We start from the raw sequence: 26,979 nt of genomic DNA, 5'->3' as shown, positions 1-26,979 counted from the left end.
ATCCAGTTTTATAGTTTATCTCTTTATTGTGACACAATTTTTCAGTGTGTTTTGGCAGCTGCCCTTGTAGTAGGAAGCCTGCAGGGCAGAGCAGAGGGATGCTGCTGTCCCTGCCCTGCTGCAGGCTGGCCTTGGTGCCCTCAGAGACGGTGACAACAGGGACAGGCTCTCCCAACTCACTCCTCAGTAGCTTTCTAGGCACTGACGGTTTGTCTTGTGTGAAGCCCTCTCGGTGAAGAGGGAGCAGTGATGACTAAGTTGTAGGAATCCTTCCTCGCTGAGCAGGCTGCTCTACAGGGACTGGCTCCACAGCCAAGCCAAGTGGGGTGGCTTCAAGTGGAAAGTCTGGCTCGAGGGGGCTGCTGCCCCTGAACTTGGAAGGAAAGTAGGGCCTGGCAGCACTCAGGGTGACTTGAGGCGACAGGACCAGCAGCAGGCCTTCCTGTAGTACCAGTGCGAGCACAGCTTCACCTTCAGCACCAGCACGCAGTTGGCAGTTGCTTTATCTTCACAGGCATCTTCTGGGGAGCAGAAGCACACACAGAAGGGGTTACAAAGGAGATGTGCTTCCCCAGCATGGACATCTCAGACAAAGCCAAGGGCTCCTCCACCTCCCTGCCCTCCCAGATGTACCTGGTGCCTCTGTGGGGCATGGCTGGAGTTGGCACGTCTGCCTGGCCTCTGGTTTGGCAGAGGGGTCACAGCCCTGAGCCAGCGCTTCCCCCTGGTAGCACTTCACCTCCCGCAGTCGCACGCCAGCTCCACACGTCTTGCTGCACTGTCAGGGTCAAGAAACAGCAAAGAGTATGAGAGGCATTTTCTGTTTTTCTATAGCTCCCAAGTTCTTTGCTCTAGTGGGGTCTCCCAATCCCTGCTTTGTATCCCTGCTCTTGAGGAGATTTGGGTCAAATGGGCACACTGATCTCAAACTTACTCTCCCTTTTTATTTTTGCTGGAGGAAAGCATCCCTGAATTGGGGTTGGGGCAGAACAAGGGAGAATTTGCTTTTCATCTCTTTGTTGCAGCTCAGAACTATTTTTGTTTGGAGCATTGATGCTGTGACAGAAAATGGAGAAAATGGCTGCTATAAGCTAGACACAGCTCCCCAGTCTTCCCATACCCTAAAGGTTCACCAGTTACTATTAAGGGAAAGGCAAAGCATGGACTCCTAGCAGTGGAGGAGACACGGGTGTATCCTGCAGGCCTGGAGGGTAGTGCACGCTCTTCTTGAGGCAATAACCCCCATGCTCCAAGTCTTTCTCCAGCCTGCATGTGCCAGTCTCTCATCCTGCCGTCTGTTCTGCAGAAGAGCAGAACTTGGGGTTCCATCCAGACTTGGCAGGTCCTTGGCAGAGCAGGCTTCCAGAGAGCCTCAGCATAGGTCCTGCTCCACCAACCAGGGCTACAATGCCTCCCCTGCCCCTTTCCCAGCCCTACCTGGGACCAGGAGGTGGTGAACCACGTTGAACAGGGCCTCCTGAAACAGGCAGCTTGTTCCTCAGGTTTTGGAGAGGTCTCGCAGCGTTTCTCAGGGTACTCCCTGTACAGCCCGTTCTCCAGGCCCACGCACAGCACCAGCCGGGTCTTCATCCCACGCCCACAGCTGGCGTCACACTGTGAGGGAACAGAGCAGCCTGGTGACAAATGATGCTCGAGCTTCAGGCAGGAGGGCATCCTGCTCAGAAGGAAGGCTTAATGCCTGTGCTAACACCAGTCCAGGCCACAGGAGCAGGGGTGTCTCCAAATTTCCCAGGGAGCAGGGAGAGATGCTGGTAATTAATGTTCAGCTGAGTTCACCTTGGCTGGCCTCAAGAGCAGCTACCACAGGACGCCTGGAGCAGCCAAGCTAAGACTGCAAAAGGCTGTTTCTGTCTTATTTTATGTGTATCTATGTTCTGAAAATCCACATAGCATATGCACGTAGCAACCTACATCCTGGAGTACTGCCAAGCTTTGTGTGGGCCCAAGGGGAACGAACTGGTGCAGTGCAGGTGATGTGGACAGACAAGCACTGCTGAGCCCAGAGCTATGCAGGCTTAGCTGGGAGGGCTCTCTCCCTCAGGACACCACCAGGAAAAGCAGCAGAAGGCAGGATCTGCTCCCTGATGCCCATCCAGGCAGTTGCCAGTTTGAGATTTCACTGCTTTGAGTCCTTTTTCACCACAGCAGGGCCAGCACAACTGGCTTGCATCCTCCCTTAGTCATCCTGAGAATTCAGAGCTCATCAGCAGAGAGAACACAGCAAAGAAGCTGGCACAGGCAACGGTGAGGAGCTCAGCTGGTCTTTCAGAGCTCTGATGAGTTTCATAGCCAGGTCACTGCTGAAAGTGGCACTTCAGGACCGTGTGTGACCCACACAGAGGGCCAGAGCAGGGGATAGTTACAGAACTGCCAGGTTTAACCAGTCTGTGCTTGTTACTGGTGCTGGAGGAGGCTCAGCTGAATGCAGTCAGCAGCTATAAAGGGACCAAAGTGAGAAGAGAGGCTTAGCCATGATTGGAGGGAAGAGGGCTTGGCTGCTTCCCCTATTTCCTAGAAACCTTCTCCCTTAGTGTTATATGAATCCCTGTTTTGTTTAAGACTTCAAAGAAAAAGCCCAAGCCTCACAACTGACTCAGTGTGTTTCTTTGGATACTCTGGGATTTGGGTCAGCATGTGTGGGAAAGCCTGAAGTCTTCAGGCCTTGGGAAATGGAGTAAAAAGATGTGCAGAGACTGAGTGTTGGGTGGAACAGAGCACCTGGACCACATCCACTGTACTGTCATCCCTGAAGCAAGTACACAGTTATGGTCTGGATGTGACTTTAAGCACAGGGATTTGGGCTGTGGTTCAGGTTTACCTCCAGCTGTTAGTTATCAGAGGCAAAGCTGGTTTTGTTCAGACTTTCTCTTTACTGGTGGGAACTCGTGTCCTCTGTAAGGGTGAATGAGCAAGGCTCTGCTGAGGAGCCAGGTGGGAGAGCAGTTTCCTTAAGGCATTGCTGCCCTCCCGTGGAGCTCTTGGGAAGGCAGCAAATGCCACAAACTTTGGGATTTTTATGGGGTACGGCAGGGACAAGCTGGCATATTCACTACTCCTTCCCTCTTTCTCAAAGGAGATTGGACAAGGATACATATCCACATCTGGAGGTCACAACTGTGCTCTGCCACGGGAACACATCCCAACACATCCTGTGGGATATGGGGTGGAAAGGTGGACGCGGGGCTGGGCTTGGCTTTACCTGCTCCCACTCCTGCTCCACCCAGTGTGCAGGGCAGTTCTTGTCTCCACACGGGTGGACAGCCAGGGGCTTGGTGGCCGGGTCACACTGTGAGCTGGAGATCACCTTGCCCTCCAGGTTGCGACACGCGATGAAGCGGCTCATGCGCCCCTCGCCACACGAACCTGAGCACTTGGAGAGCAAAAGGCATTTAGATACATCAGAAAGCGGGGAATTGGGGAGGTCAGGGTTGGTGGTGCCAGTAGAGTTGAGTACAGAGGCCAGCCCTGACACTGGGACTGTTGCACTGGATCCCAAGGGGCTTTAGAGGTTCATTTGGTCAGGGGCTTCCAATCTCCAGGTGCTGTGAGCTTCCCAGATTATTGAATGGAGCTCAGCTCCCAGTTAACCAAAATTTACAGCAAGGAGAGGCAAAAACAGAGACTATTTTAACTTCCGTAGCTTGGCCTCTGCCAGAAGAGAGCCGACAGAGATCTGCAGCACATCTGCCCAGCTGCTCCCACCCTCCAGCCCAGCGCTGAGTGCGGATGCTCGGACTCACGGGGCCCCACTCGGAGGCTGTCCAGCGGCGGTCGCAAGGTGGGCCCGTGCACGGCTTCTCGCTGCTGGGCTTGCGGGACTCGTCGCACAGGGGAGCTTCCACGGAGCAGCGCACCTCCCGCTTCATGGTCCCCGGCGTGCCACACCGTGCCGAGCACTGCAAGGGCCACACCGAGTCAGCCTGGGGCTCAGGGGCACAGAGCGAGGGTGGGGAAGCAGCTGTGCCCCCTCCCGTTCTCCTCCTGCTGCTCGAGGAAAGAGGGGAAGGGCCCCAGCAGGGACAATAAAAGCTGTGTTTGTCTCTGTCTCTGCTGTTCATTTATTTTGGGATCTAGAGCTCCAACTCATCAATGTGCTGATGCCTAAACTGCTGTTCAAAGTCACTGGGTCACAACCCAAGCAGGCTATGGGAAGTCAGCCAAGGGGCTGCAATGGGCTTTTAGTTTTTCTGTATCTCCATGGTACTGTTTCCCAACTGGCCCTCAGTTTGGGTCCTCTAGAAGAGAAAGTTTCTTGCTGGCAGGACTTTCACTTGGTCACTCTCCTGCTTTAGAAGTGACCTTGGAAAAAATGTTTTGCGATGGGCTTTGTCTGCTGAGCATTGCCAGAACAGGGCAGATAAATGTACTCCTTGTTTCCCCAGGGTGCAGTTGGCCAGAGGCTTCCTCAGCACCCAATATCTGCCAGCCACCTTCCTCCAGGCCCCACCCCAGCCCTGGGAGCAAAACCTACCTCGGACCAGGTCCCACCCCAGCCCTGGGAGCAAAACCTACTTCAGACCACTCGGAGAGCTCCCACTGCGGCCCACAGGCCTTGTTCTTGCAGGCTTTCCTCTCCATGGGCCTGGCCAGCCCCACTGCCTCGCAGAGGTCATCATAGACAGAGCTGTCGAAGCCCGGCGCCAGCATCTTCCAGCAGCGCACGGTGCGGTACTGGAAGCCCTCGCCGCAGGTGCGGGAGCACTCGCTCCACCGGCTGGTCTCCCACCTCCAGGAGCAGAGAAAGCACAAAGGAACACCCAGGTAAGGGGGACCAGGGGCATGGGGTGGCAGGGCTGTGCCTGCACACCTGAGGCACCCTCACCCAGCAGCTGCTGCTTTGGCTCTGCTCATCACATCTGAGTAAACGTGGTGCTGGCCTTGAAACCAGCTTTGCTCTTAGCAGGCAATTTAGGTGCCAAATTCTTCCCCTCTTTTTGCTTACAAGGGGGTACGAGGTTGTCTTAGTTTAAGCATGCCTTTCAGCCCAAAAATGGCTGTATGCCTTAAGCAGAAAATGGTCCTTAGGAAGACATCTCCCTGTGGCTGGCTGATGTCTCTTCCACTCACCTAGGCTGGCAGTCTCTCCCTGTGCAAAATTCGTGAGTAGGTTCTGGTCGTGTCAGGGCATCACAGTAGGATTCATCCACTTCCACTCCATCATAGCGCACACACATGGCATAGGAGGTGCTGATACCTGCTGGGCCAGCAACACCTTCAGCCATGCTCCATCAGAGCCAAGAGCCTCCTCCCACCAGCATTAAATAACTGGAGAGCTCACTGCACCTGAATCACTCCCTGCTGTATAAAAAAATACCAGGATTCTCTCCCTCAACTGCCCAAAAGGACTCGTGATCAGTCACCTGAAGCCAAACCTACCTGAAGTGCAGGTGGAGCTGCAGGGAGCATAAGCTGAGACTTTCCACCGATACATGTCAGCCAAGCTGATGTCGTCATGGCCCACAGGGCTCACATCGAACTCATTGCTGTGGAAAAAGGAGGTGGTGTGAGCTAAAAATGAAAAAAAAATGCTGCAAACATGAAATAAAGGGAAATTCCTCCTTGCTGTCTTTGAAGATGGAGAGAAAGCCAGTGTTTCTGCTTTCCATTTCCCCCCACTTTGGGCACTTGGGCAAGGCAGACCACTGATGAACAGAGAGTGCAAAGCCTTGATCCACCTCCCAGATTCAACTAGCAAGGAGGAAGCATCGCTCATAGGGAGTCTTGTGTATATCATGGTTTGCCAGCCTTGTGGGTGCCCTCAGCCTCTGCTTGAACCTCACCTTGAGGCATGATTTGGGTTGGAAAGGGAAGCTCAAGCAAGGTCCCTCTCATATCATATAATGTAGTGGGGCAAGTTCATATGTGGCTTGCCAGAAATATTTAAAAGCTGGTCCTCAGTCTCCTGCCAAATGTTTTCAGAAGCTTATGTGGCCAGAGGAATGGGACAGGAGGGGTGTGACATGATGGTATATGTGACATGCTATGGATTCCTGGCCTTCTTTCCAACCACACCAGGTCCTTCAGCACCCGTTTAAATGAACCCTGAAATACGTTCCAGGAGCTCTGTGTCAGGCCAGTTGTAACAACCAGTCTTTGGAGGAAGCACCTACAGCAGCTTTCATGGGCAGACACTGGTGAATGGGGACATCAAGGACATCAGGGAGACTCCCAGAGGACTGGCTTGGCCGTCCCTCCCCAGCCAACCACGCTCTGTTTTGCCCAGGAAATCAGGCGCCACCTTTCAGTGCCAGGGCCTCGCAGAGGCTCTGCCTGGCTGACGTCTGTCGGGCTGGCCCCGAGCACAGGGCTCTCCACAGATGCCATCATGCTGTAGTTGGCTGCTTCCCCCTGACTCCCAGCAAACGCCTCCACCTTCAAGTCCTCCAGCGAGTTCTTGCGAGCCAGGGCTTTGTGGAGGTCCTGTGGCCAGCGGGGCCAGAGCCTGGCCGTGGAGTTCCTGGGGGCCAGCCTGGCTGCCAGGGGCTGCAGCTCCCTGCAGAAGGCGGCGTTGTGAGGGTCTCGGTGACAGAGGCGCCTGAAGAGCTGGAGCCTGGAGGATGTCACACGGCTGTTCTCCAGCTCGGATCTCCTCATGCTGTAGGGCACAGCCGTGCTGATGGAGATTTGGTTGAACCTGAGAGCTGGAATTAAAATACATGCTCTAACTATATGGGATGGCTTGTACTTCAGCGTGTGGCATTTAACAAGGCAAAAAGCTTGTTCAGCTTAAAAATTAAAAATTTCTAGCAGGGAGCATCAGCAGGCTTTAATTCCTCTGGCCAACCCCTCACTCTGCCCACTGCTCTGGAGCCTCATTTAAGATCTAGTCTGGGCCTTCAGTCCTGGGCTGTGCAATGTTGCACATGTTCTTTGTTCCTGAATTTCTGTATCAGTGATATATGATCTCTCCAAGATCCACCTCAGATTTGGCTTGTCCCCTTGCTGTCCCCTGATGATCACTGGACTGTTGCTAGGCCCTATTGCTGTCACTGCTCTGCCTGCCAAGCTCAGGCACCAAGTGAGTGCCCTGCCCAACCTGTATTACAGAATCACAGAACCTCAGCATGAACTAGGTTGGAAAAGACCTTTGAGATCATCAAGTCCAACCTATGGCCTAACACCTCCCCACTGTGGCCACCCTCTCGCAGCATCCCGTTCCCTCACAGAGCTATTGGCCCTTGCTGCTCCCTGACAGTCTCCACCCCACTATTTACCATCCTTCCCTCCTGTCTATTCTGATGCTAAAGCCACCTTAGATTTCAAGAAGACCACTGCAGAATGTCTGCTTTCAGTCAATAAAATGGGGAAAGGAAGAAAAAAGCAACCAACCCAACTCTGTTTCTCCACCAACTGCTGCTGCTTCCTCCTCCTCTTCCTCTCCTGCTGTGTTTGCATGGTAGACCTGTCTGATCTGAAAGTCGTACTTCTCCTTCTCTTCGCTTTGTTCCCAGCCCCAATCCTGGGTCTGACTGGTAGAGTTGGTCTGGAAGAAGTGCGGGGGACCAAACTCTAAATCTTCTTGCCCTTCCCTTAGAGGAAGCTGTACACTGGTGTCATCTGGTGACAGGGAGAGCCACGTGGCATTGAAGTCCTGGGCAGCTCTGGAGTTGGCTGGAATGGGATGGTGGCTCTGGCTGGTCTCTGGTAGGGGGTGATAGAGAGGCCTGGCAAGAGCAGGGGCTGCAGTTGGGAGAGGCGGTGTCCGTGGGACAGTGTAGTCGTAAGTTATGTGAGGCATTTTCCCATTGAAGTTATAGTACTGGAGGAAACAGGGAAAGAAAACAAAACAGGGAAAGAAAAGAAAACTTTTATTTTAAGGGCATGAATTTCCCAAAAGCCTTTTTCTAGCCACGTCTGTTTGGTGATGGCTGTTAAGAGAAGACAACATCCTAATAAATCCAAAAGGAAAGACCCCCCCCCCCGTCCAGACCTGTCTGGCTTCCTCAGCCCACCTACACAGGCAGGTTTGGCTTGGGAACCAGGTTATATTCCTGTTTTCTGGGGGAGGCAGGCAAGACAGGAAAGCCTAAAAGTGGCTCCTCACATACCATGGCATTCAGAGACTGGTTAGTGGGCCCATGAGCTATGATGTACTCCAGCCCATCCGAGGTCAGGCTGGAGGGCCGCCGGTACTTGAAGATGGTGCCAGCCACCCTGAAGTTCTGAGGGTTGTCAATGGCCGAGTTGCCATTGAAGAAGAAATGCCCGGATTCATCTGCAAGTGCTTCAAAGAGAGAGAAAACAGACAAATGGGACATTCTGCAGAACGCTGGCACTGATGAAAGAGTGTCCACAAATGAGAAAAGCCCAGCAGAAACAGAACCCCAGACCCTGCCCGTAGCAAACTTGGGCTCCAAACGTCTCTCCTGGCACTGGAGATGTGGTAGCTTTGTTTTTGGGAGAGATGAAGCACCCATGTAGCTACCCTGGAGGAAATGCTCTCTCACAGCATAGGTGGGAGTGCACAGAGCCTCCTCCCACTTCCCAGGCAGCTGAACTGGGGTCTCCACACCCAGCCAGCTCCTCTGCTCACCCAGGATGTTTTCTGTTTTCCTGCGCTCAATGATGAGGATGTCTGTGGCACCAGCAGGGATGTTGGTGATGAACACATAACCTGAGGAACAGAATAGAGCGTGAGGAGACCTCGAGGACAGAATAAAAAGTTCTGGGTGGGAAAAGTAGCTCATGGGACAAGTGTGTTTGTAGGGAGGCAGCACTGCCCTTCAAGAGCAGGGCACCAAGGACCTAAATAAATGCATGTTGTACCAGTCTGTGAGCTCTCATCCCAGATTTCCTCTGGAATCCCATTAACAGATCACCATTACAGATGTCAGTCTGAGCACTGCTGGGTGTGGAGTCGGGAAGGAACTGCACAGTGAAACAGTCTGGCTTTGGGGGTGTGGATGAATGTGCTTTCACATTTTTTCTGGCAAAAGCACAGAAAAAAGGCTTAGTAGTGATCAGGGCTGATGCTGAACAGAGGGTGGAAAAAGACCATAGGTCCCCTCAGCTCCTGACTCCATGGAATTTGTCTCAGGAATAACATAAAAATTGACCTTTAAAGGGAGAGGAAATAAGAGGCTCTTAAAGTTACGTGGTTTGGCAGTTTGTCTTTCCCACTGGAAATGCAGGTCTTGTCTGTTCTGTAAGATACTGAGGGCTGGAATGGGAGGCCAAAACTGTACCCATACGGCTACAGGGGGTAACACATTACTCCTGCCCTGGAAAGGTGCTCCTCTAGGCTGCTGTTTGCAGGGAGTGAGGCAAGCTAGTGAAACAACACCAGTGTGAGATGTTGTTCCAAAACATCCTCAAACCACAGTTCATTAATTACTAATGAGCACACCACAGTCCATTCCTCCTGTGGTTGGAGGATTGGGCCATCAGGCTGCAGGGATGAAGCTCAGCCTGATTTCAGAGGGGACTGTCCCTCAGCTGGTGCCAGCCACAGGACTGGTGAAAGCAGGAGATAAAGTGCAGGCTGAAACAAATGCTGTGACCCTCATCACAGCTTAAGTTTCAAATGACCACGTAGCACAAATGAAAGAAGATTCATTGATCTCTGCACATTATCTGAGGTGGGCGAGATGCCAAAATCAATAGGAACAAATAGAACCCCAGCTGCTTCCTATTCTAAACAGGTGAAGGGAAACCTTACCAGCCTAATATAGAGCACATCAAACCAATCTCCTCTGATGATTAAGTGAGAAGGACAAAATACAGGCATTTAAGCAGGGGTGGTGGCACTCCTCAACTCTTTCCACCAAGCAGCTGGGAAAGCTCCTACCCACGTTCAAGCCAGTCCCCCTCCATGCCAGCTGGTGGAAAGAAGTAGCAGGTGAAGTCTCCAGACTGGTAGCAGGGAGTACCTATCTGTGAGATTGCCTTTCGGAAGGTGCCCGAGACACGGTGGCAAGTGCTGCCGTCCCCTCCACACACCCTGCATCTGTCCATCGTCCGGGGCGAGTACAGGCTCCCATCGCACCCAACTGGCTGCAAAGGACAAAACAAGAGAGGGTTTCCTGGGGCCAGCTTATCTCCACGGGGGCAGGGCCTTTCCCAGGAAATGCTACTGTGCTCTTCTGGGCAGGTTCTGGGGGGTTGTAACGAAGGCCTCTGTTTCAATTCCCTGCTGGGACCCCTTGGCTTTGGGATGACCAGGAGGTTCAGCCATGCAATTAAAATCCCAATTTCTCTACTGCCTCCTGCCAGAGCCTCACCTCACACTTCCCATTGATGCAGACCCCTTGGTAGGTCCTGTCCTTGCAGGAGGTGCCATCCTGTGCTCGGGCCATCAGCTGCCTCTCTCCACTCCGGGTGGTGCACTGGAGGTCACACGGCTTGTTGGAGATACTGGTGTAGTCATCTGCAGGGACAGAGGGTCACCAGGCAGGTCAAGGTGCCCAGAGATGGGCAACAAGGAAGGGCACCTTCCCCTTGTCCCTGCTGATGGTTTGATGTCACCTTGGTGATGACACCCCAAGGCTACGGATTTTACAGTGGCGAAGGGGTCACGGTGTGAGGCTGCACTGGGGACTGTGCCAAGCTGAAATCCTTCTAGCTGATAAAACCTCTTCCTTGCCACATCCTTGTAGTGCCATCACTGTGCCCAGCATGGGAATGTGCATCAGCAGATCCCAGGCCACACATAAATGCACAAGAGCAAAAAAAAGGGGCTGTGAGAGGGGCAGTGGCTGTGTGGGCTGGTGGCCAGCTATGCTCCATTTACCTGAGCAGCTGGAGGTGCAGATGTTCCATGTCCCCTTGGCAGCTAATGGAAAAACAGGTGAGCCCAGAAACAGGGTAATATCTTGGGTGAACTCAATCTGAGCCTTAAGGGACAACTGGACACCCACGTGAAGTTGCTGTGTAGGAAATGGATAAGCATCCTGTTCAGAACAACCCAGAGCAGCCAAGAGCATCCATCCCTTGTCCCCTAGGACTTCTGTGCCCGAGAAGATCCTGTGGGTGTTTTCTGACCCTCATCCCTAGTGTGAAGTTGTGAAAACCTACCTGGATAGAGGGGCATCCAGTGGTAATAGCGCTTCCCAAAGGCTTTGGCATTGAAACTGGAGCACTGCTGCTGTTTGAAGCTGGCTGTGTTGGCTGGGCAGGGCTATGGAGGGAATAAAGGCAATCAAGAAACTCCCTATCTCACAGCCATTCTTGTGACAGCTGCTTGACCCTGCTGCATCCTCACAGGATGAAAATGCCCTGTCCACCATGGAAGGAATTGGTGATGGACTTGGAGGTCCCTTAAGAGAGGCAGAAAGGCCAGGCCTTCGTTGCCAAGGGCCTCCCAAACAGCTGCGTTTAACAGCCCTGCAAAAATTCCTTCCAGCAATGGGAAAAGCAGCAACGGGAAATGCATTCTGGAAAAACTTAATCCCTCCCCTCACCCCACAACAAATATGCTTTTACATCCTTTTGTCCCATCTCCCAGTCCCAAAGAATAGACCCCCATCTCCCACATCCTCAAAGGCACACCATCCACCACCCCAGCTGAGGATCATATCCCTTGTCTCCATCCTCTGAGGGACCAATCCCACCCCAACTGGGTGGATGATTTTGCAGCTCCAGGTTGGACTCCCTGAGTCCCACACCCCCCAGGAAGGACCAGTTAGAACTGGAAGTGGTTCTCACCTGCTGCTGGCACAGTTGGTAGTGCTTGGCTTGACCAACACACATGGTGCTGTTCGTTCCCTGGGGCATCTGGAGCCTGAAAAGCAGAAGTTTCCAGACATGAGCTGGAGGTCTGTGAAGTGTCCAGGCACTGAGGATGACACAGGAGTCAGCCCTGACTTAAATGGGAGAAACAAGGCAGGTGTTTTATCAGAGCAGATCTTTCTGGATCTAGACTGGCCAACATCTCCTCTGAAACACATCTTCAGTGGTTTTAAGTGGGTTGTGATTTTAAGCTGTTCTTGTTTTGGGATTGGTTGAGCAGACAGTGAGTTATTGCAGTATTGACACCCATGTGTTCATTTCTGAGCTCCAAAAGGGTTGATGTGACCAAAAGACAACAGAACCTGATGGCCCATCAGTCCTATGGATGTGCCCAGTGACTGGGGGAGTTGATTTCAGAATCCACTGTGCAGTAGGCAGAGAGATGGTGCCTGTCAGGGGGACTGGCCACCCCAACAGATTATCAGGGAGGGCTTGGTACCAGTGATGAAACAAAACCATAGGAATTTCTCAGCATGAGCTATCCAGGACATACTGGACTGATGCAAAGACAGAAGAAATTCTTGAAAGCTGTGAAGTTATATGGAGAATGGATGAGACCACAGGTTAAGGCAATGCAGTAATGATCTGCAAAGTAATTTAGGCAATGAGTAAAGATCTGCAGCAGACAATGTGTTAACAGTTCTGGGATCTGAGGATACAAGGAACACCATAAGCATATTCAGGCTGGCCTGGCTGGAGGTACTGCAGCTGTCCCTCCAGAGCAGTGCTTTACATGACACAGGCAAAGCCTAAATTTGCAGTAAGACTTCAAAAATGTCATGCCTTTCAGAAGCAGAGGCTTCCTGCAGACTCAGGCAGAAATTGTTTTGTGACCATACCTGGCTCGCTTAAGACATTCACCCTAAAGCTGCAGAAACCTTTGGGCTGGGATTTTTTTTTTTTTTTTTAATTCAGATTTGATCCCTGGATTAAAACACCACAGCAAACCCTTCCCTCCCTGGCTGTGGAGTCAAGGAGAGAGCTGGCATCAAATGGAGAGAAAGATCTCTCTTCTGGAAGCAGGCAAAGGGCTGCTCTGGCTGTAGGGGTGCAGGACAGCCCCAGGCTCCCTCCCTGTGCTGCTCCCCACTTCTTTTCCAGGATGCTGGAGTGGAGAAGCAGCAGCAGAGACATCCAGGGAGGTCACAGCCAGAGGGAAGGTCCTGCAGCACATCTGGACCTTCACCATGCTGTCAACCAGCTCAGAAAAAATAGCTTTTCTGCTGCAGGAAGGAGGGCAGGTCAGGGGCCCTGCTCTGAGCTTGTTCTGCTCAGGAGTGCATTCACGCAGAAGGGAAAGCTCGCTGTGCTGAGGATGCCCGCTCTCATTAACACCCCAGGAGCCTGCAGTAGCAGGCTCCAGAGCTGCTGGAGGAGGGGGAATTGGTGGCAAGGTAGCTCAGAGAGGACAGCTGAAGTCCAGGCAGCTGCAGTTTCCCTGCACTCCCCACTCCCACAAACCCAATCTAACCAATCCCAGGACTGTAGCAGCTGTAGGGGACAAATGCAGATGCTGTCAGGTGACAGCCAGATAAATGACAGAGGGGAAAAAAACTAGCCAGCTCTGCAGGGAATAAAGAGGTGAAATTGCTGAGATGTGGCTGAGCTGGCTGCTGCCAGGAGTAAATCAAGTCCCAACAAGGTGTCTGGCAATATGTGCCCACATCCTGAGCACAGGAACTGGCCACAAATCAGGGCTGGGATGGTCAGAGCAGCCATGGCAATGAGGGTTCGTGAAGGAAAGAAGAGGAACAGAGCCAGCCTTCTCCAGCCCATAACCCCATCATCTTCAGGACTCCAAGAGAGGACCAACCCCTTGCTCCCCATCAGATAAGTCAGGCTGAGTGATGTTCAGGGCACCTGTCACCTGCCCCACTGCAGCATGCTCCTGTCACCCTCCCCTACCACTGCCCACAGACAACAGCTGCCTTCCTTTCCCAGAGGCCACAGATGAGGGAATGGCTGACCCTGCAAACCCAGGAGGTTCAGCCCCAAAACACAAGTCTGGGGCACCCCATTTCCCTTGTGCCACTTGAAACCTGGCCACGGGCTCAGGCTGGGCCACAACTCACCTCTGTCGCAAGCAGTGCCTCTCCCGGGACATCACACCCCCTCCGCAGGAGCGGGAGCAGGTGGACCAGGAGCTCCACTCTCCCCACCACTTGGTGACTTCTTCATCCCAGACACCAGCTCCATCTGCTGCCTCACTACTGTCCTGACAGAAACAGAGCATTGTTAGCTGGAGAGCCTGGCTGCTCAGCACCACAGGCAGCTGTCCTGTCACCTGGATGCCTCCTAAACAGGCAGCAGTGGGACGAAGGTGCCAGGGTCTGAGTCCTGTGGGACCACACCAGGATCTCAAAACTTCCCTCCAGGACTGAGTTCTGCATGGGAAGCAGGATGCCTTGGGATCTCACGGGACAGAGAAGGGCTGTAGGACTGGACATGTGTGGCAGTAACAGCAGCTGCAGCCTGGCCCCACAGCATCACTCCCAGCCTGGCTCAGGAGAGAAGAGGAAGAGCTGCAGTTCTTGGCCGTGCAGGGAAGCTGGGAGTACACAGGTATCAATCCTCAGAGCTGTATTTCCATGAATAACCTTCCCTTTGTGACTAAAGCAGCTCAAATTCAGGCTCCTCATCCCCCAACCCTCACAAAAAATAATTTTCAAGGGAACTTCAGAACCACAGCCTCTCCCCACAAACCCCACTATGTTCAGAGGAGGAAAGCTCCCTCTCCCAGCACACCTTGCTGGAGCTCAGCCTTTAAATTTAGCAAACCTGAGCTCCTCTGGCCCCAGCGGGGTCCTTGCTGCTGTTGGCTGTGCCTCCACAATTCCCAGCAGGTAAGCAATTCCATGGTTTAGCTGGGCTTTTTTTCCTGGCAGTATTTTCCTGTTTAGTGTCTGATGGTCTCAAAGCTCCCAGGGACTTTGGCAAACTTGCCTGTGCAAGAACTAATCTGCTGTTTACTGAAACACAGCTGTGAGTAGTGTTGAATGCAGCCCTGAGTTTAACGCAGGACAGTGACTGGAAGGGATTTATCCAGCTAAAATGCCAAGTGCTAAAATATTAATGGACAAAAATCGTGACAGCTGCAGCCGCTCTGAAGCTGCACAGATAAATTTGGCCAGAACAGGCCCCCAAACTCAACCAGCCTAGAAGTAAATGAGTCCCCAGGTGAGGCAATGATAGGTTGGATTTGAACCCAAGCAGGGGACCCCAGCCAGCCGCATGCAACCCTAAATGCAGATGTTTCATTGACCAGGGAGCTGGGTGGTGTTGAGACCTCAACCAGTCAGGTGTGTAAGCATGGGAATTTTGAACCCCCTATAAAAGAGGGGGGCAGCAATAGGCCTGAGCTGTTTCTCACATGAGCCTGCTCGTGTGCCTGTCTCCAAACTGCGACCCCAACGTAACAAGTGGTGAATTCCTGGCATGATGACGGCAGCGTCCACGTGTAGAGCGGGGGAGACAGAGGGCAGGCGTGGAGAACCTGTCTGCAGCAAAAAAAGCTGCCAAAAACAGCGTGGAGAGCCAACCAGGACATGAAGAGCCAACCAATGTCCCTTTTGTAAATACCCTTAAAACAGAAGAACGGCTGACTGGGGTGGAAGAGCTCTTCACAGCTGTCAGGAAGGAGAATTCCAGCGATCTATCCATCCTCCCAAGAAAATGGGAGGATGGCTTTTGCTGGAAGAAAACCCAGTTGTTAAGGTAGGGACCCTCTTTACTTCAGTGGGAGGTAAAGTGTGCGCAACAGGCTCTGTGTGGAAGCCCAAGGGGCTATAATTAAATCTCCATACCTCAGTCTTGGAAAGGAGGCAACAACAACCTCCTGGGTTGGGGTGAGAGAAGGCCTTTCTCCCGTAGACCTTCACACTTATATGTTAATGTATAGTTAAGTTTGTTCCCCCATTGGTTTGCCAAGTTGATGTAATCCCTGTTCAGCTCCCGTTTACCCTATATGGATTTTTCCTAGAATGTTCTCCCTTCCCTCAATCCCCATTGGCCCCAGTTTGGTGCAATCCTCTGCCCCTGTTTTCCCATTGGTTGTTCCTGTCCCTAACCCCACCTCTGCAGCATTTTACCCTGCTCCCATTGGACCCTGACCCTCTGATCCACCCCCTCTTTCCCATATATAACCCTGGACCCTCCACACAGTTTTGTCTTTGTCCCTGACTTTCTTCAGTAACTGAACCCTTCCCGGAGCACTGTACTGTAATAAATGGAATTGATTCATGCTAACTAAATTGTGACTGTTATTAAAGTTATTATTAGAAACAATCAAAAGAATCAAAAGTGTTATAAGGCAGATGTACCCCTTTACAGATGTTACATGTTAAAATTGAGGTACAGGATGTAGTGTGGAAGATAAGCGATGTCTCAAGACTAAAACGGCCTTGAGATGGACAAAATTAGAACAACTTTAGGCATTGGGTCTAAAAACCAGTAAATACAATTTACTAAGACTAATTAGTAGATTTACATAACACAACGTTTAGTACACACACACGAACCTGTAAGGTTATCCAAAGGACAATGAGGAAGAGGAGAAGCCTTCGCCAAAAGACCACCAAAAGAAGACTGAAGACCCCCTAACAACAAGTGAGGCATGCGCCATGAAGAAAAGTGACGTAAAGTCAGAAAAATGGGAAATAGGAGGAAACTTACAGGAAACATTAATGAATATGTATAAGCATGCAATATATAAGTTTAGCTTGAAGTGCTTTGTTTTGTATGTGAGGCAGGTTAAGAAACCCTCTCTGTACCCCAGCTGGTTTTGCTTATGCTTTAATCACACTTAATTACAGGCAGATTATATATATAAATTGTAATTTTTTTCTAAATTATATTCTTTTACTAAACTGTATTTTTTTATACCAAATTACTATTCAATTTACTAAATTGTATTCATTTTTAATTCAACTGACATTAACCCAAGGGACCTAGTTGTCAAAATTCTAATTTCATTTATAACAATACAAAGACCCATCCCCATCTTAATCATCTGCCTAAAGGTTCAGTTGTGTGCTCCAGGCTGAAGAAGCACTGGTCACTCTCAGGCCACGTTGTTGCACGATGACACAGCTTCTCAGGGAAGCAAAACACACTGGTTTTAAGTGGCTGATGGTACTGTTGTGAATAAACCCCTGCAAAGCAGAGCTGGTGGATGTAAGAGAAAACTCAGCAGGGTTTGCTCATCACTAAATGCAAGGGAAATATAGGTTGGATATTAGGAAAAAGGTTTTTTACAGAAAGGGTGATACAGAATGGTATGCCCAAGGAGGTGGTGGAGTCACCATCTCTGGATGTGTTTAAAAAGACTGGATGTGGCACTTGGTGTCATGGTCTAGTTGAGGTGTTAGGGATGGGTTGGACTCGATGATCTCTTCCAACCTATTATTCTTTAATAAAGCCAAAGAGTTCTTCATTTTGTCGTGTAATTCCTGCCTGACAACTTGTGTCTCCTCAGTGCCTGCCAACAGAACAGCCTCTGGGCAGAGGAGATGCAGCTGGTTTATGCAGATGTTTGTAAATTATAACTTAAATGGTTGAAATGTGCATAATGCCTCTTTTTGATGGCCAGAGCACAATGGAGGAAGCACTGTGTTACCTGATGCTTTTCTCTCCAGTGATTGCAACAGTTGATTTCAAAAACAAGACAACAAAACTCCTTGTTGTACTTTAGTATTCTGGCTGGAGCTGACTTGCCTGACAAGGACCAAATGGTGTGGCCAGCAGCTCAGCTGCTCATTAGGAAAATAAAATTAAGAGAAACAGACATGTTTTCAAAAAATACCTTTTTCTGTTCTTCCAAATGATCATCTCAACCAAATTCCTGTGAGAATTTTTGTCTCACTGTACTTTATCAGGCTGTAAATGGAAATTCTGACTATGCAGCTTCCACATTTACAAAGGAAACAAACCAAAAGTCTCTCATTGTGAGGTATTTTCAGCTAAAATCTTTCCCTGACTGCTCCTATGCTTCTTTGTGATACATATTTCAAGACTGGGGTGGAAGAGCTCTTCACAGCTGTCAGGAAGGAGAATTCCAGCGATCTATCTGGTGTCTGAGTGGAGAGCTCAGCACAAAACTGATTCTCCCATATCTGGGGAAAAAAAACAAAGCTGGTGTCTTACCCCTTCCATGAGGCAAATGGACTGCCTGGATAGAAGGCATGTGGACCAAAAACTGCAATATTTGCACCATTTTTCCCTAAATGGCAATAAAAACTTGTGTAGCTGTAACCTACAAGGTAGCCCTGCCCTGAGGATCTTGTGATCCAAGCAGGTGAGAAGGGTCAAAAGGAAAACAGGTGAAGTGGAATAGTTAATTCTGCTAATAATTAAAACTTCTCTGTTGATCTACCCCCGGATGCGAAGCAGGCTTTGTGTGTTTGGGATGGTGAGGAGTTGCAGGCTCCTTTTCAGGGTTCCTGCTCTTGGGGTGTTCTGCCTGGATGCAAGGAGATCAGGTATGTGGGAGCACAGCTGAGGTTTGGTGGAGATCAGCATCCCTGCCTCTGTGAGCTGCTTTCTCACAAATAGAACAGGGTCCATCTCTGCACTGCACCTCACAGGTAGGAGCCCAAATGAAGATTTATTGGAAGATGCTAATCAGGGAGACTTGTTCTTTTACTAGAATGTCTTTTCCCATATCCATAATCCCTGTTCCTGCTTCCTCTCTGTGCTGGAGGAATCAATCACTTTTTAAGTAGATTGATTTGGTTCTCAGGTTTTCCATGACCAAGCTCCCTTGCCAGAGCTTCCCTAGGAGCATTTATTTTCTTGTTACACAAGCAAGGACAATGCTGAGCTTTCCCCTTGGCCATGTCCCTTACAGTATGACTGCATCCAAGTCCTAGGCCTGGATTAGGAGTGGGAACTTCAGGTATTTAGAGCTGGGGCAGCTGGTTCCAATCTGTGCTGAATTTATTGTCTTGTCAGAAATAAATCTGCATTGACCACGACACACAAATGGTTCTTGTTTTTAATTGAAGATATATGCATTTTCCAAAAGTCCAGATAATAAATTAAGACAGACTCCAGATTAGATTAGCTCCCAGCTTCAGTTTCCCAAGCCTCTCGACAAATCCCAAGAGTGAATTCTGGACAAATGAATCTCCCTCTCCACCTACTCATAGAGGGAGAAAAAAAAAATAAAAATTAATTCTTTTGCACTATTCTGGTCGTGGGAGATGCTGGAGCTGCTCTAATTTGCATTCTGCTGCAGAATCACTGAAAAAGAGCAGGATAGAAACACCAGAGGTGCACATGGGTCTGGCCTTTATAAGGCTGGCTCTGCCTGGGCTTGGCCAAGGGCTCTGCCTGAAGGAGATACAATTCCTTGGGTGATGAGAACTTCCATCCCTGGAAAAGACAGACCATATTCCAGCTCAGCCAGGTGCTCCCCACAAGAATTTCCCCCGAGGTGCTTGTGGTTTGGCACCTGGTGGTTACAGAGCTGCAGCTTTTCCTTTCTGAGGCTAACCAAGGAATTCCTGTGCCTCCACACCTGTGCTGGAGGCCATGTGAGGGCTGCCCTCCGGTCCCCTTGAAAGAAATTGGTCAGGAGACACTGGGGGAGCAGAGCTGTGAACCCCAACCTTCAGGGAACTACTTTTCCAGGATAAAACTCCTGCCTCCAGGTTTGCCAGCATCAGAGGAACATCACTCTCCAAGCCAGTGCTACTGAAATCTCTTTCTGCCCAAGCAAAGGCCCAGCAGCTGCTTCCCCTCTCCCCCCTGCCAAACAAAGGCTGCCACAAGCGAAAAATGCTTCAGCCCTGCACAGAAGGGCGGGCCTGGCCTGACATCCTATCGGATTTCCAGGCGGCCTTTCTGAAGAGTTGAAAGGGATAAAATAAATTCTCTGCTGCCTCTCTGTCATGCTCTGCATCAGCTCGGAGCTACACTGCGTTTCCCAGAAACCTGGGAATAACTGCAATTACCGTGTCGGTGGCCCAGTCCCCTGTGTTGCTTATTGTTGTGACTAATCTTGAGATTCATTAGAGGCTGGCTCCTGGAAAAAAAAGCTGTCTGGGAAGAGAGACCACAAACATGCCTCCCTAATAGAGGAGCTGGGGGGAAAGGCTCTCGCTGCAGCCTTCGGGGCTGGCCCACCACTGAAGGGCACAGTAGCTGTCCTAAAATCTGCTCAACCCTGTCTGAGCGTGTAAGACAACTCAAAACAGCAGCTGAAAATGAAATAAATTCTTCCCAGACCTTTTCCGAGGCCGTTAACTGCATGTCCTCTACCAAAAATTTCCACAATCCCTTTACTTAAGGGCTTCTCTCTCTGCAGCAAGCCACACCACTTACTGAAATACTAAATAGCTTCAGATGTCTGAATGCCTGGAATGAATGGCAGATTATTATCTGGGAATGAATGACCCGTGTTCAACGCCCCTGCTTTGGGTTCCCTGTCCCATTCTCTGAATAAAGCTGTGGTGATACGCTCTACCAGAGCCCTGAGGAAAAAACAATAGCAGTTGCAATTATGCCCTGATATTTTACAAAAGAAGTGGGTTTGTATAAATCTATTTCTCATCCTGTCATTGTTTTACACTATTTATGTAGACTAGATAGTCTGTGTGAGAGATTCAATATTGGAAGCAGACACAAACCCAAATTTTCCCTAGAAAAGCTGAAACAAGAGATCTGAGGAGTTTTTCATAGGAGCAGGTATCCTGAGGTAAAACAAGCAATGCAGAATAATTTTTAAGGGATTGGGAGGAGCAGTAATCTGTGGGGAAATGGAAGCTTGTTAAGGATGTGGAATTGCAGCAGATAAGTAACAAAAATCTGGATGTATAATGAGGCACAGATGAAAAGCAAATTAGAAGACCAGTGAACAGAAGCCAGTGGAGAACTGGCTACCAGGAGAACTACCAAATTCTGTTCATAATCCTGCCATGACAAAAAGTTCACAGGCAGGTGCTGCACATCATTACAAAACACTTGGTCCAAATAAAGCTAGGTCCTTCCCTGCAAGCGGGGTAACACATTTATCCTGGGACAAGCTGGTAAAAAGGATGCAAAACTGTGGAGAAGGGAGTAATGAGACATGTCTATCACCAGGATTTTCAGAAGCATTGAGTGCAGTTAAGAAGGAAGTTAGTTGGGAAGTTGCTTGCCCAAAATATGGATTGAGGTTTTCTGTCACTCTTTGTAGAATGTTTTCTATGGAGGGCAGGGCAGGAGGAACCACAGGTTAATTCTCCAGTGAGCATTTTGTGCCCTGCCTGTACAAAAATCAGTACCAGCAACTGGGACAACTCACAGCACATCACCTGTGATCAGATTGCTCTGTGGGGATCTCCTGGAGCAAGGGAATCCTCAGGGCAGAGCTGGACACAGAACTGGTGTGTGTTTGTCCTGGGGAGCCCTCCTCCCACCTGGGGATGCCCTTGTCTGAGGTGTTGTACAAACACAGCTGCTGGGGGCAGGGAGAACCGAGCAGCCAAGGCTTGTTCACATGTGTTGATGGAGAAATCCATCCAGGTCGGTCCCGAATGAAGGACTTCACATCTGCTTAGCTTGACCTGGCTTGCTCTGCCTGAAGCTTCTGACTTAGCCCTGCAGCTTAGGGGTAAACAGAACAGGCAACAGATGTGCAGGCAGGTAAAAACAAACTGGAAATGAAACACTTGAGCTACAAAATTAAGACAAACCCCAGAGCAGGAGACACCACTGCTCCTCAAACCTGAGTTATCCCCCATAAATCTGCAGTGTCTGGTCTTCTCTGTGTCTAAAATGGCTCATGTGGGATTGCTTCATCCCAGCCGTGAGTCTGGAGGTGGGAAACACAACCTAAAACCCTCTTCCTTTAGCAGAGCAGAATTCCTTAGGCAGCAAAGAAATCCGGCCGGGTTCCCCTCGAGGAAACGGGAGCGCCGAGGCACAATGCAGGCAGTGACCCGTGGAGGCAGGGGCACCGCCGGCTCCCCGCGAAGTCGGGATTTCTGCTGGGAAACCGGGATTTCTGCCGGGAAATCGGGATTTCTGCCGGGAAATCGGGATTTCTGCGGGGAAACTGGGATTTCTGCCGGGAAACCGGGATTTCTGCCGGGAAACCGGGATTTCTGCCGGCCCTGCCACGGGAACGGGGGCGATTCACCCCGGCTGGGCCTCGGGAAGGAGACGGGACAGGCACAGGGGTGTCGGTGCTGCGGTGAAACAAGTGCCAGGTTGAGGGGGTCCTTTGTGGAGGAGAGAAGAGATGAGGAGAGCGTGGGGCTCTGATGCCTGGCACTCACCCCATGGCTAGTGGGGAAAGCAGCTGCCTAAAGCCACTCTCGAGGTGGCGGGAGGGACAGGGAAGGGGGAAATCTGTTTGTTTCCAGCCCTAAACTTGAGGCAACCTTCTGCTAGGGATGAAGGTGGAGGGATGAAGGTGGTGGGCAGCTTCGGGCGAACCCGCAGCCAGGGAAAGGCGCCGCGCCCCCGTGGTCCCTCTGGGGATGCTTGGGACCCTCTTCGTGCATCCTCACACCCCCATCATCCTTTTGTTAGTGCCAGGCACGGCAAAGCGGGCAAAGCCTGGTCCTCGGCGTCAGCTTTGGGGAGAGGCGACGAAATCCCCTTCCCAAGAAGAGCATGAGAGAGGGAGAGAGGTGTGGGGATCCGCAGCACGGGAACCTGAAACCTGCGGGGAAAGGCGAGGGGCCGCGGGTCGGACCCCTCTCCGTCCCTGCCCCGCCGCGGCTCCCCGAGGGGAGGGAAGAAGAGAAGAAGAGAAGAAGGGAAGGAAGGGAAGGAAGGGAAGAAGGGAAGGAAGGGAGGGAGGGAGGGAGGGAGGGCGCGGGGGCCGCCGCTTACCTTATCGCCCAGGGGGGCGGCGGCGCGGAGGAGGAGGAGGAGGAGGAGGCGGCGGGGAGCGGCGGCCATGCCGCGCTGCTGCTGCCGCTGCCGCGGAGGAGGAGGCGGCTCGGCGGCCCCACCAGCGGCGGCAGCGGGCGCGGCGGGGCCCGAGGAGCGCGGCCCGGCATGGCTGGGGGAGTTAATGACTTTACAACCTGCCGGGTGGCGGGCGGCGACCCGCGGCGCGGCCGCTCGGCGGGGGAGGGATGGAGGGATGGGGTTGGGATGGGGTTGGGATGCGGATGGGGATGGGGATGGGGATGGGGATGGGATGGGGGCCGGGCGCTCCTCGGGCCCCGCCGAGCCCCGCCTGCCCCTCGCACCGCCCTGCTGCCGCCGTCCCCGGGGCTCGGAGCTCTCTCGCCGCTCTGTGCGACTCTTCCCGAGCCCCGAGAGGTCCCTGCGGAGCCACCCGCACTGCCCCTCGCTCTCAAGCGGAGCCCTCCGTTCCTTTCCTCCCGCACAAAACTCTTTTGCTACCCGATTCCTCCTTCCTGCCCTCTGTAGGCAAGCTCTGCTTCCAGGGCATCCCTCTGTCCGAGCTGGAGCACAGCATCCCCCGGGACACGGGGAGCTGCTCTTGCCGGGCTGCTGGTTCAGTCACAGAATCCTGGAATGGGTTGGGTTGGAAGGGACCTTAAAGACCATCTTGTTCCAGGCAGGGACAGCTTCCACTATCCCATGTTGCTCCAAGCCCCATCCAGCCTGGCCTTGAACATTTCCAGGGATGTGGCAGCCACAGCTTCTCTGGGTAACCTGTGCCAGGGCCTCCCCACCCTCAGAGGGAAGAATTTCTTCCCAATATCACATCTAACCCTGCCCTCTGGCACTTTCACTCCATTCTCTCGTGCCCTTAACAAAATCCCTCTCCAGCTCTCTTGGAGCCCCTTTAGGCACTGGAAGAGGCTCTCAGGTCTCTTGCCCCCTCCTTTCTGGGTTGGCCCGTGCTGTGCTGGTGGTCAGAAGGCAGCTTTTGGCAAGATGCTGCCAGTGCCCGTGCTGGCACACCTCGGTCCTCCCGGGAGCTGCCCGCTGTGATCCGTGGCCACAGGCTGTGCAGAAATGGCATCAGGTGTCCCCGGGCCCGGTCCTGCCTGCCAGATGTGCTGTAATTAGCGTGGGGAGGCGATCCGAGTCTTCATCGCTCCCTCGCCGAGGGTTTCAGCCTCAAGGTGGAGGGAGGGGAGAGGAAAGACAGGGATGTCAGCAGGGGGACTCCTGATCAAAGCTGTTTGCTGCCAGGGAGGGGCAAAGGGAGGAGGGGGCGATCTGCTTCTGACCCAGCCGGAGAAAAGGAGGGAGAAGAAGCACTGACAAAGAACGCGGTTCTGCCTGCAAGAGCAGGGAGGGGAGAAAAGCTTCTGTCAGTTCCTGGCTGTCCTGCCCTGCTGCAGCCCCGTGTAATGTTCCTCCTGCCCTGCAGATAAGCAGAATTGGAGAGAGGCACGGAGGTGGGGGAGACGCTGTGCCTAAGAAGAAAAGGGGGACTGCCTGGCTCCAGCTGAGCGAGTTTCAGTGCATCTGATCTTCTTCAGCCCCTCTCAAAAGCAGTGTCTGAGCAGCAGCCCTGGCAGGCAGAAGGAGGCTGTGCAGCACAGATGATTTGGAGAGGGGGGTCTGCATGTGAGGTTATGTGGGATTGTGATGGGGCAAATCCAGGTGGCCTCCAGTGCTCTCCCCTCCAGGGCCCCTGCGTGGCCCTCTCTCCTGACCCTTCTTGCTAGTCCTGCTTTCATCCCCTTTCATCACTCCCGAGCCTCCTGTGCTCACAGGGGTGATACAAGTGCAGTGTGGAAGGCAGAAAGACAGTGTTTAAAATGCTGCTTGTCATTTCACATCCTGAGTTTAGGCAGTATGGTTGTTTTCTCCAGGTGCAAAGGAGGTTTTGAATTACTCTCAGTCAGTGTGGGAGCAAGGATATGGGAGATAAAGGTTCCCTTTTCATCTTGAGACATCCCTCACATTAACCAGCGTCTGGGAAGGTTTGGTAGTGTTGCTCAACTGATTAAATACATTTTATATCTTGTCAACAAAGCTACCACAACTTACTCCCAGACTCCTAATAATTTCCAATCCAATTCTCTCAATTAATTTTGTTTTTCCTGCTGTCTTTATTCAGACCATAAAGTAAAACTGCCAGTTTCTAATTGGGCCAGCTGGTTCTGCTGTGGGATATGTTGTATGTGAGCAGACTGAGCCTGGCACGTGCAGCAGCCCTTTGTGGTGTTGCATTCAATTCTACCATCACAAGGGGCTTTTCCTCAGTTGCTTTCCAGCTTCACATGTCCTGTTAACAGAGAGCAGGTCTGTACTGCCACCAGGATTTTTGTTCAAAGGATTCACGAGTTTGAGGATCTCCCCTGTAGCAGCACCCATGGTTTCATCCCAATTGTCTCTCCATAGCCAGTGTTTTTCATTACAGGATGCCAATCCTGTTTGGGACTGATTCACACTCATTCCCTGCCCTCTGGAAGTTGCCTGGGATTATTTCAGCCTCTTGTTTCATTGTATTTGGTTCCACCAGCCAACAGTTTCTCAAAAAATTTTCCAAACACAATCAGGAGGGGAACCACAGGCCCCTGGAATGGAGAAGCAATGTTTGTGGCTGCTGTTGCATCAGGTCCTGAACATGACCTGAAGAGATTCGTTCTGCTCATAACTCACCTGTTACAGGTAGCAGCTGCCTTCCCATGGGGAAAGTGTTGGGATCAAAATTATAGAGGTTGAGAGTTAAGAAAAATGTGAGACTGTCCTGGGGTGGAGAGGCCTTTAGGCACCTCTTTATTCTCTGTGTGTATTCCTCCTGCTGCCCAGCCTGATGGAGGGAGCCTGGTGCTTGCCCCAGAACAGAAGCCCCTCCTGGCCCTGGGAGCAGGAACAATTGGACTTTTCTCTCCCTGTGAGGAGGAACCTGTGTGGTCCAGGCACTCTGCAGACAGAGGTTTGCCCAGGGTTGTGGCTGATCCTTCTTCCTACTGCTCTGAGCAGCCCTAAGGATTCAGCTCTGTTCACACAGAAAACAGGCTCCATTCAGCTCAAGCTGTTATTGTGGGAAGAGGCCAGGTCTGCTGCCCTGTGGACATTGCCATGTCCTGGTTTTTGTTTCCCAGAGGTGTCTGAGTGGTCCCAGGGCTGCTGGGGCAGGGGATGGAGCAGACCTCCAAGGACTGTGAGCTGTGTGGAGGCTGTTTCCATCCCTTGCTGTCCTGATGTCTCTGCTTTGGCTGCGAGAGGATCCTCAGCTCTTGAGTGCCCTCACGAGGGATCTGCAGAGCCTCTCCTCAGCCTCAGCACAACTGTGAGAGGCCAGGGGGGTGCCTGCCATGGCTTAGCCCTCTCCCTCTGTGGGGAACACACTTTTAAGCTGCATTCTTTGAGCCTTTTCATCCCAGGTCCATGTCCCACAGGCTGAGGCCAAGCTCCTTTGTGTGATTCATTGTCCAGCTTCTTCCCCTGCAGAGTCGAAGGTGGGAGAAACAGAGAACCAGATTCCAGCTCCCAATATCTGCAAATCTCAATTACAATGGAGGTTTTGTAGGCCAGAAAGTGGCCCCTGAGGGAGCAGCCCTGTGGCAGTGCAGCCTGTGCAGGAGCTGCAGGAGGGTTAAGCTGCAGATGAGCTCACAGAGGTTAAAGCTCAACAGGAGAGATGTGACTGAACTGGGTTCACCCCTCTTCTTTGTGCCCTGCCTTCTTCCAGCTCTAGCCCGTGCTGGTGCAAAAAGGTGAGAAGAGATGTGGCAGGCTCCATTCAGGAGTACCCTGTACCTGCCACAGGGTCAGGGATGCTGCAGCCAGCACAGGGTTGTCACATGTGCCACACCTGGCTTGGGCCACTTGGCTTTAAACGCTGCAGGTGACAAAGTTACATCAGCTCACAGGACATCAGCACATTCACAGGGATAATCAGCACTGAATTTGTGGTGGAGCAGTCCAGGCTGGCCTTCCAGGACTGGTTTTGCCCCTCAGTTGTGCTCCTGTGTAATTTTCAAGGTGATTTTTAGGATTGTTGAGCGCCTCATGGCAACACATCCTTCCCTGCAGAACCACTGATGCAGAGATTTGGACTCAAAAAACCCCAAGTGCACCTTTCTGCCTCTGGGTTTGTTCAGCTGCTCCCTTTGGACTCACTCTTGGATTCATGTGCAAGGCTTAAGAAAGCAGCCTGGATTTTGCATGCAGTGTGGCTGTACACTGGATTTTCACATAAATCTTTGGTGTGGGACCAAGTCTTGTCCTCTGGCATCAAACAGGAGATGGGTGATGTTTACTTCTGGCAATCAATCACATGCACATTAATGTGAAGGCAGGTGCCATTGTTATGAGTATTGTTGTCAGGAGACTGAAGAAAATCCAATCTAACAGGGT

The 26,979-nt window shown here is 51.7% G+C and overlaps 1 protein-coding gene across 2 annotated transcripts; it reads right to left on the bottom strand.

Moving 5' to 3' along the window:
- Window positions 1-6: 6 nt before the first annotated feature.
- Window positions 7-22,649, bottom strand: LOC111932602 (ADAMTS-like protein 2). Of its 2 annotated transcripts, XM_086902068.1 has the most exons (18): window positions 22,570-22,649; window positions 13,821-13,963; window positions 11,665-11,740; window positions 11,035-11,137; window positions 10,242-10,387; window positions 9,891-10,014; window positions 8,555-8,635; window positions 8,070-8,245; window positions 7,351-7,780; window positions 6,260-6,662; window positions 5,398-5,504; window positions 5,089-5,215; window positions 4,534-4,747; window positions 3,762-3,917; window positions 3,221-3,391; window positions 1,438-1,614; window positions 634-778; window positions 7-521 (listed from the first exon to the last, which is right to left on the bottom strand). In XM_086902068.1, exons 1-18 carry the CDS (start codon window positions 22,636-22,638, stop codon window positions 403-405), a joined length of 2,967 nt encoding a protein of 988 aa, XP_086758194.1. In that variant the 5' UTR covers window positions 22,639-22,649; the 3' UTR covers window positions 7-402. The 2 variants fall into 2 exon arrangements, with proteins under 2 accessions (XP_086758194.1, XP_086758193.1); XM_086902067.1 differs by lacking the exons at window positions 7-521; window positions 634-778 and having other exon boundaries at window positions 964-1,614; window positions 22,570-22,638.
- Between the last annotated feature and the right edge of the window lie 4,330 nt (window positions 22,650-26,979).

Source organism: Cyanistes caeruleus, chromosome 9 (assembly GCF_971803275.1).
Source record: "Cyanistes caeruleus chromosome 9, bCyaCae1.hap1.1, whole genome shotgun sequence".
Classification (NCBI taxonomy): domain Eukaryota; kingdom Metazoa; phylum Chordata; class Aves; order Passeriformes; family Paridae; genus Cyanistes; species Cyanistes caeruleus.
This window is presented reverse-complemented; position numbering and strand designations above follow the sequence as displayed.